This window comes from Phasianus colchicus, chromosome 6 (assembly GCF_987193195.1).
Source record: "Phasianus colchicus chromosome 6, bPhaCol1.hap1.1, whole genome shotgun sequence".
Classification (NCBI taxonomy): Eukaryota; Metazoa; Chordata; class Aves; order Galliformes; family Phasianidae; genus Phasianus; species Phasianus colchicus.
The window spans coordinates 37,999,903-38,015,201 of NC_143441.1; the positions used below are offsets into that span (position 1 = coordinate 37,999,903).

The window sequence follows — 15,299 nt, forward strand, 5'->3', positions numbered from 1 at the left end:
GCAAACCCACAATCCCATTATGACTTCTAGATCAGATTGCTGCAATATATGTTAATCTGAGATTTAATCTATCAGATCAATCAGAAACTACTGCTGTTGCAAAATGTCATTATTCATGAGAATGTGTAAACACTGAAGTCATTCTGAGTTTTAGCTCTGGTTTTGGCTTTAGCTACCACACACCATCTGTAGTACCTTTGGTAGCTGTAACAGAGTTCAGACTTCAGTTTCATCTGTCAGAGTATCTTGAAGTAACCACATCTACGCAGTAAGTCTTAGATTGTCTCCAACTCAAAACATAGGCTTCCAACGACACTCCAGCATGAAAGAACTCAGCTTCAACAATTATCCAAAATTTCCTCTACATAACAACTCCTTTCAGCATATATACATTGCATGACTTCATCTTCCACCATTCTCTATAAGAGAAGCCACCTTCCTTGGTCTTGATTCCAGCAGTACACTGTCTTCAGCTTCCACTGTCACAAACCCAGATGCAGTCTATATACAAATGATTTACCTCAGCATTTCTAATGAAAGGACCTTGTTTGTGCAAAGTAACAGGTCACACATTTCCTCAGGCCAAACCCGAAGAAAGTTGCTCACTCATATGTTTTTACTCATATATTTTACTCATATGTTTTTATTCCAAATCTCAGCTACTGCTCTGCACTCTTCACTTTCAGAAGAGGTTGCTCTGGAGAGCAAAGACTTACATACTTGTAAGTCACATGCAACAGGACAGCCATCCTTTTCAATGCTCACCAGTATTTAAATGCAAAGCTTTCTGCCTCCCCTCATCAGTGTCCAAAAGGTCTGACAAATCCCTCTAGAAATGGTCATACTAATTTCTGTGATCAAGAAAGGAATCATTTTGGGGTGAGAAACTACACTGATACTATTGTAATAGCAGCATGCAAGGTCCTGGAATACGTTGATAATAACTTCCTCTTCCAAGTAGTACAGGAACCCATGCGAAAAAGATGCTATGCTCAACCTTGTCCTCACAATGAGAAGGGGCTGGTGAGTAATGTGAATCTCAAGGGCAGCCTAGGCTATAGTGACCACAAAATGGTGGAGTTCAAAATCCTTAGGGTATCAAAGAGGGTGTGCAGCAAGCTTGCTACTCTGGACTTCAGGAGTGCAGATTTCAACCTCTCCAGGAAACTAATTGGCAGGGTAACATGAAGGAAAGAGGGGCCCAAGAATGCTGGTCAATATTCAAGGACCATCTCATTCAAGCCCAGAAGCAGACAAAATGAAGGCATACAAGAATGCCAGGAGGCCTCTGTGGATCAACAAGGAGATCCTGGACTTACTCAAACTCAAAAAGAAAATCTATAGGGAGTGTAAGCAGGAACAAGTTACACTGGAGAACTACAAAGAAGCTGTCTGAGCTTCCAGGGATCAGGTTAAAAAAACTAAAACCCAAATAGAATTAAATCTAGCCAGGGACATGAAGGGGAACAAGAAGAAATTCTACAGGTATACCAGTGATAAAAAGAAGGTCAGGAAGAATGTGGGCCCTCTCTGGAAGGAAACTAGAGACCTGGTCACAAGGGATACAGAGAAAGCTAAGGTGTGCAGTGTCTTTTTTGCCCCAGTTGTCACCAGGAAAGGCACTAGTAACACCACACAAGTTGCAGAAAGCAACTTGTAGAAGGTAAGATCTGCCTGCTGTAAGTGAAGATCAGCTTCAAGACCATCTAAAGAACCTGAAGGTGCACAAGTCCATGGGACCATCGAGGTCCATCCACAGTGCTGAGGAAACTGGTAGATGAAATTGCCAAGCTACTATTGACCATGTTTGAAAGGTCATGGCAGTCTGGCAAAGTTCCCACCAACTGGAAAAGGGGAAATATAACCCCCATTTTCAAGGAGGGAAAAAAAGAAGATCAACAGAACTACAGGCCAGTCAGTGTCACCTCTTGCCTGGCAAAATCATGGAGCAGATCCTCTCAAAGGCCATACTAAGGCAAATGAAAAATTGGTGGTTAGTGGTAACCAATGTGGTTTCACCAGGGACAAGTCACGCCTGACAAACTTGGTGACCTTTTATGACAGAGTTTCAGTGGATAAAGGAAGAGCAACTGATGTCATCTATCTGGACTTGTGCAAAGTGTATGACAATGTCCTGAATGACATCCCGGTTGTCAAATAGGAGAAAAATGGATTTGGGGAATGGACTACTCACTGGATAAGGAACTGGCTGGATGGTCATATTCAGAGATTTGCATTCAGAAGCTCAGTGTCCAAGCAGAAACCTGTGATGAGTGGCATCCCCAGAGATCAGTGCTGGGACAGGTGTTGTTTAACTTCTCTGTAAGTGACACGGACAGTGGGATTTAGCAAACCCTCAGTAAGTTTGCAGACAATACCAAGCTGAGTGGTGCAGTTGACATGCTAGGAAGATGGGATACCATCCAGAGGGACAGGCCTGAGTGGCAGTCCCTTGCCACCTTTATGTAGTTCAACAAGGCCAAGTGCTAGGTCCTGCACCTGGGTTGGGGCAATCCCAAGCACAGATACAGGTTAGATAGAGAACATCTTGACAGCAGCCCTAAGGAGAAGGATTTAGGAGTGTCAATTGATGTAAGATTCAACATCAGCTGTCAATGTGCCTTTGCAATCCAGAAGGCCAACTGTATCCTGGGTTGCATCAAGAGAAGTATGATCAGCTAGTTGAGGGAGGTGATTCTGCCCCTCTATTCTGCTCTCATGAGATCCCACATGGAGTACTGTGTCTCCCACACAAGAAGGACATTGAGCTGTTGGAGCAGGTCCAGAGGAGGGGCAAGAAGCTGATCAGAGGGCTGGAGCATCTCCCTCACAAACACAGGCTGAGAAAGCTGAGGTTCCTCAGCTGAAAGAGGGGAAGGTTCTGAGGAGACCTTATAGTGGCCCTCCAGTACCTGAAGGGGGGGCCTACAGGAAAAAAACTGGGGAGGGACTTTTTAAAAGGGCATATAGTGACAGAATGAGGGCAAATGGTTTTAAACTGGAAGAGGGTAGATTTAGACTAGATATTAGGAAGAAATTCTTTACTGTGAGGGTGGTGAGACACTGGAACAGGTTGCCCAGTGAGGTTTTGAATGCCCCCTCCCTGGAAGCATTCAAGGCCAGACTGGATGGGACTTTGAATAACCTGGTCTAGAGGTAGATGTTCCTGACTATAGCAGGGGAGTTGAAACCAGATGATCTTAAAGGTACCTTCCCAAACTATTCTATGATTCTTCCTTGTTTTTCATTGAATTTTACTTTTTTTTTCTTTTTTTCTTTTTTTTTTTTTTTCTGTTTTTATTTCTATCCTATCTCTCAATACATCAGCTAGGAAACACGTAGGAATGGGTGACCCTTAGGACAGTAATTAACATCTACTATACAGAAATTCATTAGAGTTGGTGTTTATGGTCAAAAATCAACTGGCAGTTATATATTTTATACGTCTCTTGTGATTAGGAATGATTGTTTGTACAGTATTTTGAGGAGAGAGCTATGCAAATTCTTTAGAGCTGCCAATTATAATAATAATATGAGAGTTCTCCATTTGCCAATATTTCCTACCCAGTAAATTTATCATAAAAATTCTTTTTCATGACCAGCACTGGCTAAATTGTTAAAAAATACATATCTTAACTACAAAATATAGTTTTTCCATGTTTTTATCCCACTATTTTTTCAGCACTCTTTTTTTTTTTTTTTAATTTAAATTTAAAAGAAAATCTCAGCTAATACCAGAAGATGGGAACAGGAGATGTTCACGTACAGTGCAGAAGTGAGGGATATAAAAAGATTACTTGCCAAAGCTGGCAGGTTAGCCAAATATGTGCCTAGAAACACTAGCAGGTGGCACATGATTATGTCTCATGTGTTTGGTATTTTCTGAAAAATATCAGTCTACCACTTCGCCAAACTACTATAAAATTATTTTTTCATCTTGACCCTTAAGTTCAGTTGAATACTCTCCAATGAATACTTTCGTAAGGGCAGATTAAAGGTTTAGTGTTAGATACTCTACTAATAAGGTCATCTAAATTATTTGCAAACTTGAAAGTTCTGAAAAAATGCATTATGCACTTGTAAAATTATTTTAAATGGAAATATTTTATATATATTCATATACAATAATTTAGTAGCTAAAATATAGTCAAATGCAAGCCTTGCTAACGTGACAGTATAAAGAAATAACTTATCTTTTTCCACAGATTGTGGGAAAAAATAACATAACGTGCAACATATTTCCTACACAGACATTTTGCTATTAGATTCTAATATTTGTTTCTATTATACATCTAGGACTGGATTTCAAGATTACTGATAAAGTCCTTCAATAATATTGTGCACAAAATAATTTCTAAGTTAGTTACATATCTACCCAAGTTCCTAACTTCCATGTTAATCATCCAGCTATCCAATTATAGTTGTACAGTTGTACCCAGCAGTAAATCTTCCCAGGTACATGAAAGCCAGATTAAAAAAGACAGTTAGTTCCTCAGAAGTGGTATTTACATTTCTCTGGGCAGACTGATACTCAGTGATATCTGAGAACATTCAATTTTAGACTTTTTCTATTGCTACCAGAAAATATTTAAGTGGTATTATAATATGTAAAATAACTAGACCAGCAATTAATGTTTCGAGGATACACTGCAACACTAATGCCATTTTTTCTTTTTTTACAAAATTTAAAATAACTTTTAATTAGTTTCACTTCAAATGAATCAGTATTAGAAGACCATTTTTTTTCCTTAGGCTAGTATGTTCAGGTCTATTTTGAGGTTCAGTATTTGAAAATAAAACAAAATTACTTTTCTGCTACTCCCAAAATACAACTGATTTCTTAATCCATGCATTTTTTATGAAGCTGATTTAAAATTTTATAATGAGTACAATGTAATCTTATGTATATGGAACATTTCCAGTATCACTGTAATTTAAGAAAGCTATATTTCTCAATTTTGCAGTTAGAAATACTATGCCTATCCTCTATTTCACACAAAAATCGGAAAAAAAACCTATAAGCCACATCAGTGTTTAACCAAGTGCCATAAATTTATAATTGATTCTTTTAAAAGTTGCTGTATACACGATCTGTTAAACTTCAGGAGGGCTGAGATTACTACATAACACTCTTCAGCAAGTCTTTCATTTGCACAAGAAAATAATTCGTTATTTTAAAAGTCTGTATGTTTTCTGCCACAAAATTTTATGAGAAAGTTTCAGATAACTAAAACCTCAGACCTCAAATACAAGAAATCTCAGATTAGTAGTCAATCAGCGTTTAACAGTGTGTATGCCATTGTTGCTGCTTCTCCTTTCCCCCCAAGCAGAGAAATGTCACACTGCAAACCCCCCAGAGTGAAAAAGAACTCCCAAACACACATGCTTCTTCCACTTAAGACTGTGTTCTGGATACTCTGTGTCCAGTGTTCTGAAACAGGCTCCCTGTTTCTGTAACGGGTTTTACCTTTCCTGTGCACGCTTCTTCCTTTCATGCACACGTGGATTTTCTGCACTTTGATATGCCCCAACCATGTAAATATCAATCTCCAGATGTCTCTCTGCCTTTTCGTTGGGAAGAAAACCCTCTCACACTGTTTATCAACAATATCTATTTAAATTTTCTTTATAAACTCATCATCTTAGCTCCTGGCAGAACTTTCCTGCATATTTTCATTATTTCACCTGCATTTCTAACCAGTACATTTCTTTTCCAAGAATGCTAGTATCCTCCATGTACAAAAATCTAAGCCAAGGAACCATCGTGTCTTCTTGCATGTTCCATTTCTGTAACTGATAAGATTAAGCTTCCTAAGAAAAGGAAATAAATTTTGCCACCAGCCATATGACAGTCTTCTGTCTTAGCTCTGCTCACACTGTAAAGGGCATGTAGCTCTTTCCCAACCAGTACTCACTGCAACACCTGCATTATAAGAACTTGACCCATAGATTTATTTGATATTCATTCCTTGAGCCAGTTTCCTAGGAGAAAAAATTAGGACTTCTAGATGAATCTTGAGATGGTTGGGTGTTTTTTTTTGGTAGAGTGATTTTTCATTTGTTCTTTTTTTCCCAGTGATCAGCCTCAGCTCTGTTGAAAAGAAGATAAAGCACTGGTACCCCTCGATCCCCTATTCTAGCAAAAAAGTTGGTGTAAAATATGACCCCTTCACTCTATTCCTTAAGTTGTTTTCACATGTAAAATGTAGACCTTCCCTCAGAAATCTAATGTGTCAGAAACATTATTTTAATAGATAATGTAAAATCGGAACTAAACTGTAACACTAGAATTCACTTAGTTGAAATTCTTCATTCCAAATTTACCTAGTCTAGTCCCAAAAGATTCCTAATACAATGCTGTCACCAAGCTCACTGATCTCCCTTTATTGCCCATTCTTAAGCCAATAGGGAGACATGGCAATAAGACACATGCTCTATGTTCTGTTTCACAGCTCTGGAAAGCTTGAAGGTAGGACAAGGAGCCAGACCACAGAAGCAGCTGCTTCCCAGTGGAGGAATTCCAACATGGTTGCTCTTTCACAGAGAAAGGCAAAACGGGGAAGGGCAAAAAGTCAGAAGGGAATTTCCACTGTATTAGATTTTTTGTCCTTGTCATTGTCTGCAAATACAATTCACAGGACCCAGCAAATTTACTTTATACAGGATGCAACTGTCTTTTTAAGATGGTAATCTAACAGAGCCATAAAAACCAGGTATTTTTCAGGTTTTATGGAACTTTTGTGTTTGTAAATTAATGTTATGGAGTCTTGCTGAACTGTAAATTGTGTTTACTGCAACAGATATCCAAAAATTGTCACATCTAGAAATGACTAATTTCTAACATCTATTATTTATTTCCTTCGATTTTTAGAACATGCAAACAATGTATTCAACTTCTCAAAATGTAAACCTCCCAAAATGTATGCTTCTATGTAAATATGTTTGTAGATACTTAAATATTGCAGTCATAAATTTATTTTCTCTTCTGTTGCATGTGTCAAGAACACTTGCCTACAAGAACAACAAGAATGCCAAAAAATCTTCCAAGTCTGGCCAGAAGTGCAGTATTTATACTTGAATTAAAATTAATTCCATGTGCAGGCTAAAGTAGCACTCCATCAATAAAGCATTTCAACCACTGTCTGTGGTATGGCACAGAGGCATCTCTTTTCAGCTTTATCTGACACTAGGGATTTCTTGCTTTACGTAGCTAAAAATTGACAGAGAACTATTTTAAGCATATCTTAAAGTACTTTGTTTAATTTATATCTAGTTTAAATAGCTTGGAAGACTTGGGTGTACATTAAAACATGAACAAGTATACATTTAAATTCTGAAAACAAAGTCTTTTCGTATGATGGAATTTTGTATTATTCCATCTTCCCAGGTACTCACTACATGATCTTCGTTCTAATTCTAGTTCTAGGCCATTAAGTAATTTTGCTTGTTGACATCTTGAATAAAATATTCAATAATAAAATACATTATTTCTAAAATGGAGGAGCATGAAAAATTTATTTTCCTATTTGCCCTTCCCATACTTCACTCAAAATGGTTTCAAGCAAACGTAAATAAGATTCAGTACTGAATCATGTCCAGTGCTAAAATCCAAACGTATCTTTATGAAGGATCTAAAGAGGAGAGGGAGTTTGTGAACTACATCATCAGGAGCCATTTAACTAAAGAGTGTGGTTCATAGATATGCCAATGAAAAGATTTCTAGGAGTTCATCAACAGTAACGAATTTCAGATATTCTCTCTGGGAGGATCTGAGGGTTATTACTAAAAAGCAACATGGTTATTTCTCTCAACTTTCAGAAAGGTACAAAGACGTGGTCCATACGACATAAACAAGCTATCAGTCAACTGAAAGATTTTAAAACCACATCTTGGACTGAAATTACATGCAAATCAAAACAAAAACAAACAAACAAACAACCTGCATCATGGAAATTGTATATATAGTGTGTTCAGCTTTAGGGATAGCTGAACAAGTTACTGCTGGATGTCACACCAGATTAAACTCATGAAGACTAATTTTAGCGTAGCTAAAATGACAAGAATATAGAGGTTAAATCTTGAAAGGATGAAGCATAAAGAATTTAGAGACTTGTATTATCCACCTGTTTCCATGCCTCTGGCTATGGACAGTAGCAAAGGTCTCACACACATGAGCTAAGAAAAAAACACTGAGTGCATTAAAATACTTTTCTCTGATGCTGAAAGGACTGGAAGACGACCAATCTGTGCTTACTCCTCATCAGTAATTTTGTTGTACCAACAATTACAACAGCACAATCATTTTTATCTTTCAGATGTGTATGTTCTGTAGCTGTACTCAAAATAATAGATAAACCAGCAACTTCATTAGCAACTTACATTACTTAAATTCCTGTACAAACTTGTGAAGGAATTTTTCCTGAGAGAAAAACGTGACTAATTTTAGAGTTTTCCAGAAGAGTTGAGGGGATTTGTTTTGTTTTGTTTTCAGACATACACAGAAGTCTAAGAATCTTTACTTGTAGACTCCAAAAGATTTTCAACAGCTCTGTATAAAAAGCCTTTTTTGTTTTAGAGGATCTGTTTATCATATATTTTCTTGCTCACTAACAGCAACTATCCAGACACAAGACCATATTAGAACTACTTCAGTCATGCGTTAATCATAGTTGATGAAAGACGTTAGGCAAGTATTCAGTTTTAATAAAAACTCCTGAAAGTTATTATCCACATAAAGAAATATCTTGGAAAGTTTCAAAAAGCAAAATAGAAACCTAATAATTAATAAAGAAATTATACCATCTTAAGTTTTAAATAACACTGAACAGATGGCTTAATCTAAGGGTCTGCGTAAGCCAAAAACAGCAGATAAAAATGCAGGAGAATAAGGGTGGGTGATAGGAAAGCAAACATCTCAAGTCTTTAAACATGTGATATGGCAGGGCTATTGCAAAATTAAAAAAAAAAAGATACAAAGAACGAGAAGTTGCTATGGTGTCCTCATGTAGAAAAGAAGAAAAGAAAGTGGCATTTTTATTTTTATTTTTATTTTAAATCAATACTCCTAACTTACCCTTAAATATTTGGCAAGTTTCTGAATTCCCCAGTATTCTGATGGCAAATCAGTGCTTCCTTCCTGGTGACGTACAGGTTGTTCTTCATCTTCATCAGTCTCGGAAGAACTTTCACTAACTTCTTCAAACATGTCTGACATTTTACTAAAAATGAATGAAGACCATCACTCACTTTAGATAGCTATAAAGTATTATGAACAAGTGTATGTTAAATAGATATAACAATCCTGCCTAATAGTAGCATTGGAAACATGTGATTATCACTACCAAACACTAAGTATGGTGATAAATACTGTAAATACAGGAAATATTAATTAAAATTTTGCAGAAAAGACAAGTAAGCCATACCATTTTAAAGCTGGTTGTATTTTAACAGATTCAGAAGAAATACCAGAGGCTCTCTTTTTTTTTTTCCCAGGTACAGTACTCTTTCTCTGTTGTTCTTTTTCTCTTGCAGCCTTGTCACTAAAATGTAAGAAAAAGCTATGTTTGGATACATGTTATATCAGCACATATGAGTTTATGAATCTGCACAGTAGATTTCATTAAAAAGAAAACATGCTGTATCTTAAATGACTGATTTATTTTATGAAAACAGTGGAATATTATAAAATGTGTATTATGCCAACCTGTATGTAATACAAGATCAATGAAGTATACGCAGCCAGAACATTGGTTTATCTGTCCTAGGATACCATCTCCAACCATGACCAATAGCAGCTTTTTAGGTAATAGTACAAGATCAGCAGAGGAATACTTTTTTTCCAGAATATTTCTCAAAAAATTTTGGTTCAGGGAAATCTTGTGTCCTCACATAAACAGTTCTGGACTATTTTTTTCCCCATTAATTTGTCTGTTTTTTTTTTTTTTTTATCTCAAGTAAATGAAAGGCCTTTAACATCGTGTGGCTAATAATAATAATAATAATAATAAAAAAATATCTTTAGAACTTAGATGTGTTCTGTGAAAAAAAATAGGTCCCTTTGTTCTGAACTTTCAGTCTCACTGAGACTCGCTTCACTTGATGTCCTGTGTTTTTGTATTAGAACAGACATCTTCTCAGTCATTACTTATGTTTTCAAAACTCTCATTTTCCTCCAGGCATCTTTTCTCCAGGTAGAAGAGTCCTAGTCCGTTTAGCTGTTCTTGACACTGAATTGTTCCACTGTTTTGATTGTGGGCTCAATATTATGTATCTTCCTTTCCTTGTATTCCAAGAAGAGTCCCAGGTCCAACTGAGCAAAACTTCTCATGCTTTTTGGTTCCTAATTTACAATGCTCTGAAAATGATATGTACTTTTTTGCCTGGGTTGGTCACACTAAAATAGAAATAACAGTAATTGCTAGCACAAATTGGGAGAGCTATGGAAAATTCAATTATAAAGATAACTACTTACCTGTGGGCAGCAGAAAGACCAATATTCTTCCACTTCATAGATGGTTCTAATATCTTCTTGCCAGTGGATCTGCTTTTTTCAGCAGAGCTTTTCTTTTTCTCATATTCATTCTTTTCTGAGTAATCATCAAGGTCTGGGGATTGGCCAGAGACCTTAGCAACTACTTCTACATGCTGATCATTTTTCTCATATGTCGGTTCTTTAAAAAATGTAAATTCCTTATAAAAGAAGATATGGTTTGTCAGTCATACTTCTAAATGAACAGCGGACATTAAAACAATAACTTATCAGCAAAATTTGAGGTTAAGGGCTTAAAAATGTATTTATTAAATGTAGAATTAAATTATGGTATAAAATGAGATTACCTTTAAAAGAATGAAATGTTAGATTAATCTGAAAAGTAACTGTATGTAGACTAAAAGTTTCAAAATAAATGAAATAAATGGATTTGAAATTTCTTGAATAGACTTGGATATTGAGTGTATTTCAGTTCCTACTATGTTGAATAATTTGCAATACAAGCACTTTTATAGAACCTAATGCCCAATAACTTTTAAGACTTGGTCATTCTGCTCTCTATGGACTCTTTATATTAAAAAATATTTCCTTGCATAAAGCATTTACAAAAAAAATTCCATCAAAAAAAAACCAAATGAACGTAAAACTGAAAATAGGCTGTAATAAATTGCTAGACTTCAGTTCCAAATAATTTAATTTGATATAGTTTAGAATTAATATAAATGCTTTTCTTTTCAGAGACAATGGTGAACAAGACACATGCCAAAACAGAGCTGAGTGGCACCTACCAATCCTTCAGCTGTCAATGTCCGGTACCATGGCTGATCAAAAATATCCAGAACAGCAAAGACTCCTGTCAACTGTTATTTTCTATTGGAACATGTTCAATTTTTACAGGAAAGATAGCATATGATTGTTACTTATTATTGTTGCAGCTGTCTCTACCAGATAGGCAAAGACATTCTTTTTCGTGTCTGATACAAGGCAGTTTTAAGGAAACTGCCACAGTATGGTCTGTCTTCGATTAGTCTCTGATGAGAATGGGCTGTTCCTGGCCTGCTAACCCAACTGTCTGATCATAAATTATCTCTTGTTAATTCTCCCATTCTAAAAAGACACTCTAAACAAGACAATTTATCATGATCGTCAAGGAATTGATGCTGTTGCTAGACCAGCTAAACACATTTTTAAAAGTATATTTCCTACAGCAGTGTATGCCAACACAGCACGTGTAAATGTTAACAAACAAGGCCAAGAAGATATTAAGCAAGTTAATTGGTTCTGCAGTATATGTGTAAATAACTAGCCTTTTGAAACACTCCTCAGAAAATAAACCAAAACTGTTTCCAGTTGAACTTTATTTTATAAAGGCAATCTTAAAAGTAGTTTTTCTGTCCCTTATATAGTTCTAATGTACAGCTGATTTTCCTTTAAACACAAATGTAGTGCTGCTCTACAGAAATATCTCATTTATATTCTAATTTTAGAATGCAGAGTATACTAAACTAGCCCATCAGCAAGGCAACCAGATAGGATATTCCTATTGAATAGGATGGCATGGCTGACACTCTTCAGTATTAGCTTCTTTTCACTATCAGGAAATACAGAATCAATGATCTATATGACTACTAAAGGGATACAAAATAAATTCTATTTGCTTAGTCTTCCTTAACTTTTAAACATTTAACTTTTAAACATAGTTACAATATATTTATCATCTCCATTGCCATTTAGAATTAGAATTTTGAAAAATATTAAAATATCACCTTATTTTACATTTCATGACCATCACATGAAGCCTAATCACTTTGATGATGCTTTAAAACAGTAACTACCTAAAACATTTATATATCGGCCCACTTATGAAATGTAAACCAATACATTGGTAGACGTAAAATTAAAGAAATATTTGCATACAGGATAAGTAAAATCCACTTTAGAACTTTTGCACTCATTGCACTTTTGAACGAAACAACTTACAGATTTAATTCCATTACCATTACTAAGCTACTGTACCTATGTGTACAATTTAAAATGTACTGTTCTTTCAGAACTGTCAAATTTTCTTGTCTCAAAAAAGTAAATATCAGCCCTAAACCTCCCCAAACTGGTACCTAAGTAAATGAAGTTTTCCCTATTAATGTCTTCCTCCTTAAAATAATTACAATGTAATGATTTTTACTGCAAAGCTATTAATCTGTTATAAGCACAACAGAAGTCTGAAAAAAATGTGTTTTTTTTTTCTTTTTTAATAACAGGAATGATGGAACAACTAAAATTGTAGTGGCACAACTGATTCTGTTTTAACAAACAAAACATGATGCTTCTTACTCTAATTTAGAGCTCTAAACAAATGCCAAATGCATTTTTGATTGACTGAAACAACAGTGACTGTGTAAGCTGGACACAAAACTCTTAGCTCTGAAATTTAAATCAGGCAGTTCTTGTAAAAAAAAAAATTGGGCTGCTTATATTTGAGTAACAAAAAAATGAAGATAAAAATTCAAGTGGTTTCGATCATGGAAAAATATTATCATAAAAAGTTGACCTTTTCTGTAAGGATATCATATTTTCCTACTCTGACATTTCCAGTGTTCCATAAGGAATAACACTAGAAGACAAGTAGAATTTTTTATGCAAAATTAGAAGCTGACCTCACATGCTGGATCAAACCTCATGATACTGTATGATAGAACTATAACTGAAATAGTGTAGCATCTGCTTTAAAGTAAAGAAAACAAAAACCCAAAGGCTTGCATCCACAATTCTAAAACGTAAGCAATTTTAATAACATTAAGTATTATGAGGGCTAGTATTAATACTACATATCAAGTGCCATATTCAAGGTAAGCATTCTATCTTTGCTCATGTTGTGCTTCCTATTGCCATGAGAAATTTTTCATATGCATACAACAGCGGTCCTTCCCTTTACATCTTTTTGTTTCTTTTGTGATTGGGCTGGGTTCTGCTAACATCTGCTAAGGATATGACCAGCTGAACCAGTATCAGTTGCGTAAGGCTTGCAGATACATTAGATTCCAATGCAGGTTTATGGTGCATTCAGGCTGATTCCAGAGGGAAGATGCATTTGTGAGGTTTCATTGAAGCCATGCTACAGAGGAACAGGCTGTGTAGTTGGACACAAGGAGTACAAGCTTTCTCCACAAGTAACAGAATTCCAGGCAACTTTGTGCCTTTTAAGCAGACACTAAGACTTTCATTTAAGTACACAATTCATGGTTTTATCATAGAATTGTTATTTTCAAATAAACAAAAGTTAAGAAGAATTGTACCTTTCTGAAATCTTGAACACATATGTATGTTTTATTCAGACTACACATTAATAATTATTGTTTATTAAGGTTTTTATCTTCCATTTCACAATGGAGCTAACTTACTCTGAAGCTCAAACTGATCTCACAGAAAGTTTAGACATGCCTTAAAATAAAGCCTGTGATGTCAGTACTTCCTAACTCACAACTACCTGAATGTAAACTGGCAGCTATTGCACTTAAAGTTACATTGCAATTATCAGGAAGATAAGTTGGTTAGAATAACAAGGAGTCTGAATTCAAGGTGTGATTAGAGTATGGATGAAACTTACTACTTCTGTAAAGAGAGAATAACTCCCTTTTTACACCACAACTCAATTATTCACAAAAAGCATATATTTAACTAAGATTTGAGAAAGTACAACCTAAAATAATGAAGACATCTCTCAGACTTCAAAATTCTGCATTTAATCAAAGATTTAACTTTGATATAGAACATCAATATTCAGGCCTATAATGTAATTCTCATCAATATACATTTGTACAAACTAGAATATACACTTACAATCAATATATACATACCTGCTTAGCCATATTTTCCACAAATTTAGGTGATCTTTCTCTTAAAAATGTGACAATATCTTTATACACATCACTTTTTCTTTCATAGTCAATTTCATCTTTACCCTTTATTTCACCCTTCAAGAAAGAACAAGTTATTAACGGTATTGCTTAATTTAATCTGTATCATAAAACACTGCTAAAGAGTACACGGGTCATGCATTGTAAAGAATTAGGAGCAGAAGCCTCACACTTAACATAGAGTTCATCAGAATTCAGTAAATGACAGTGAAGATGTATGGATCACTTCAATGGATCCCAATGGATAATCAAGGTCTTATCTGCAGTCTGCAAGTTAAAGTTCATTGTACTGCACGTAGTTCAACTGAAAAGGATTTAGGACTCGCAGCAAAACAAACAAACAAACCCAAACAAACTAAACGTGAGATATTTTTTTAACGCCTAGGAAAATCAGTTTGTAAAGTTATACTTGATGGACATCAGTTTCTCTTCAAAATATTGGTCCCTGCTTAAACTACATGAAGGACTATTATCCCTCTACAAAACCTATCTGCAAAGAGCTAACTTTGAAAAGCAGACAAAAAGAGATAAAGAATAGCTCCACTGAAAGGAGAAAGAACTGCTTATATCTTATAAGAATACAAATGCAAGCTACATGTATAACAATATCAAGCATCATCAGTATTAGCCATATAGTAACATCATATCCTAGACAGGAATCAATGAGGACCTAGAGATGTACATAGTCCCACAGTACCTTTCAATAGGAGTAGTGTGAAGGACTTTAGGCACATGCAAAGACCAAATAAGCTCTGCTACCAAAAAACATTGAATACACTCCTGCTATAAAGCTTAAGGAAAAAGCACTCTAAATATATGGGAAAATTAGTATATTATTCCCACTACTAGCATTACTATTTCTTCTCCATCAGTATAAGTAAACTAACCCTGCAGGT

The 15,299-nt window shown here is 35.4% G+C and overlaps 1 protein-coding gene across 5 annotated transcripts in view; it reads right to left on the reverse strand.

The window, feature by feature from the left end:
- Positions 1–15,299, reverse strand: part of ODAD2 (outer dynein arm docking complex subunit 2) — a 76,216-nt gene that overhangs the window by 55,831 nt on the left and 5,086 nt on the right. For all 5 annotated transcript variants that reach the window (XM_031616077.2, XM_031616075.2, XM_090143005.1 and 2 more), the window contains 4 exons: positions 14,344–14,460; positions 10,472–10,689; positions 9,423–9,539; positions 9,074–9,218 (listed from right to left, as the gene is read on the reverse strand). In XM_031616077.2, coding sequence (XP_031471937.2) covers positions 9,074–9,218; positions 9,423–9,539; positions 10,472–10,689; positions 14,344–14,460 — 597 coding nt within the window. The remainder of the gene's footprint in view (positions 1–9,073; positions 9,219–9,422; positions 9,540–10,471; positions 10,690–14,343; positions 14,461–15,299) is intronic.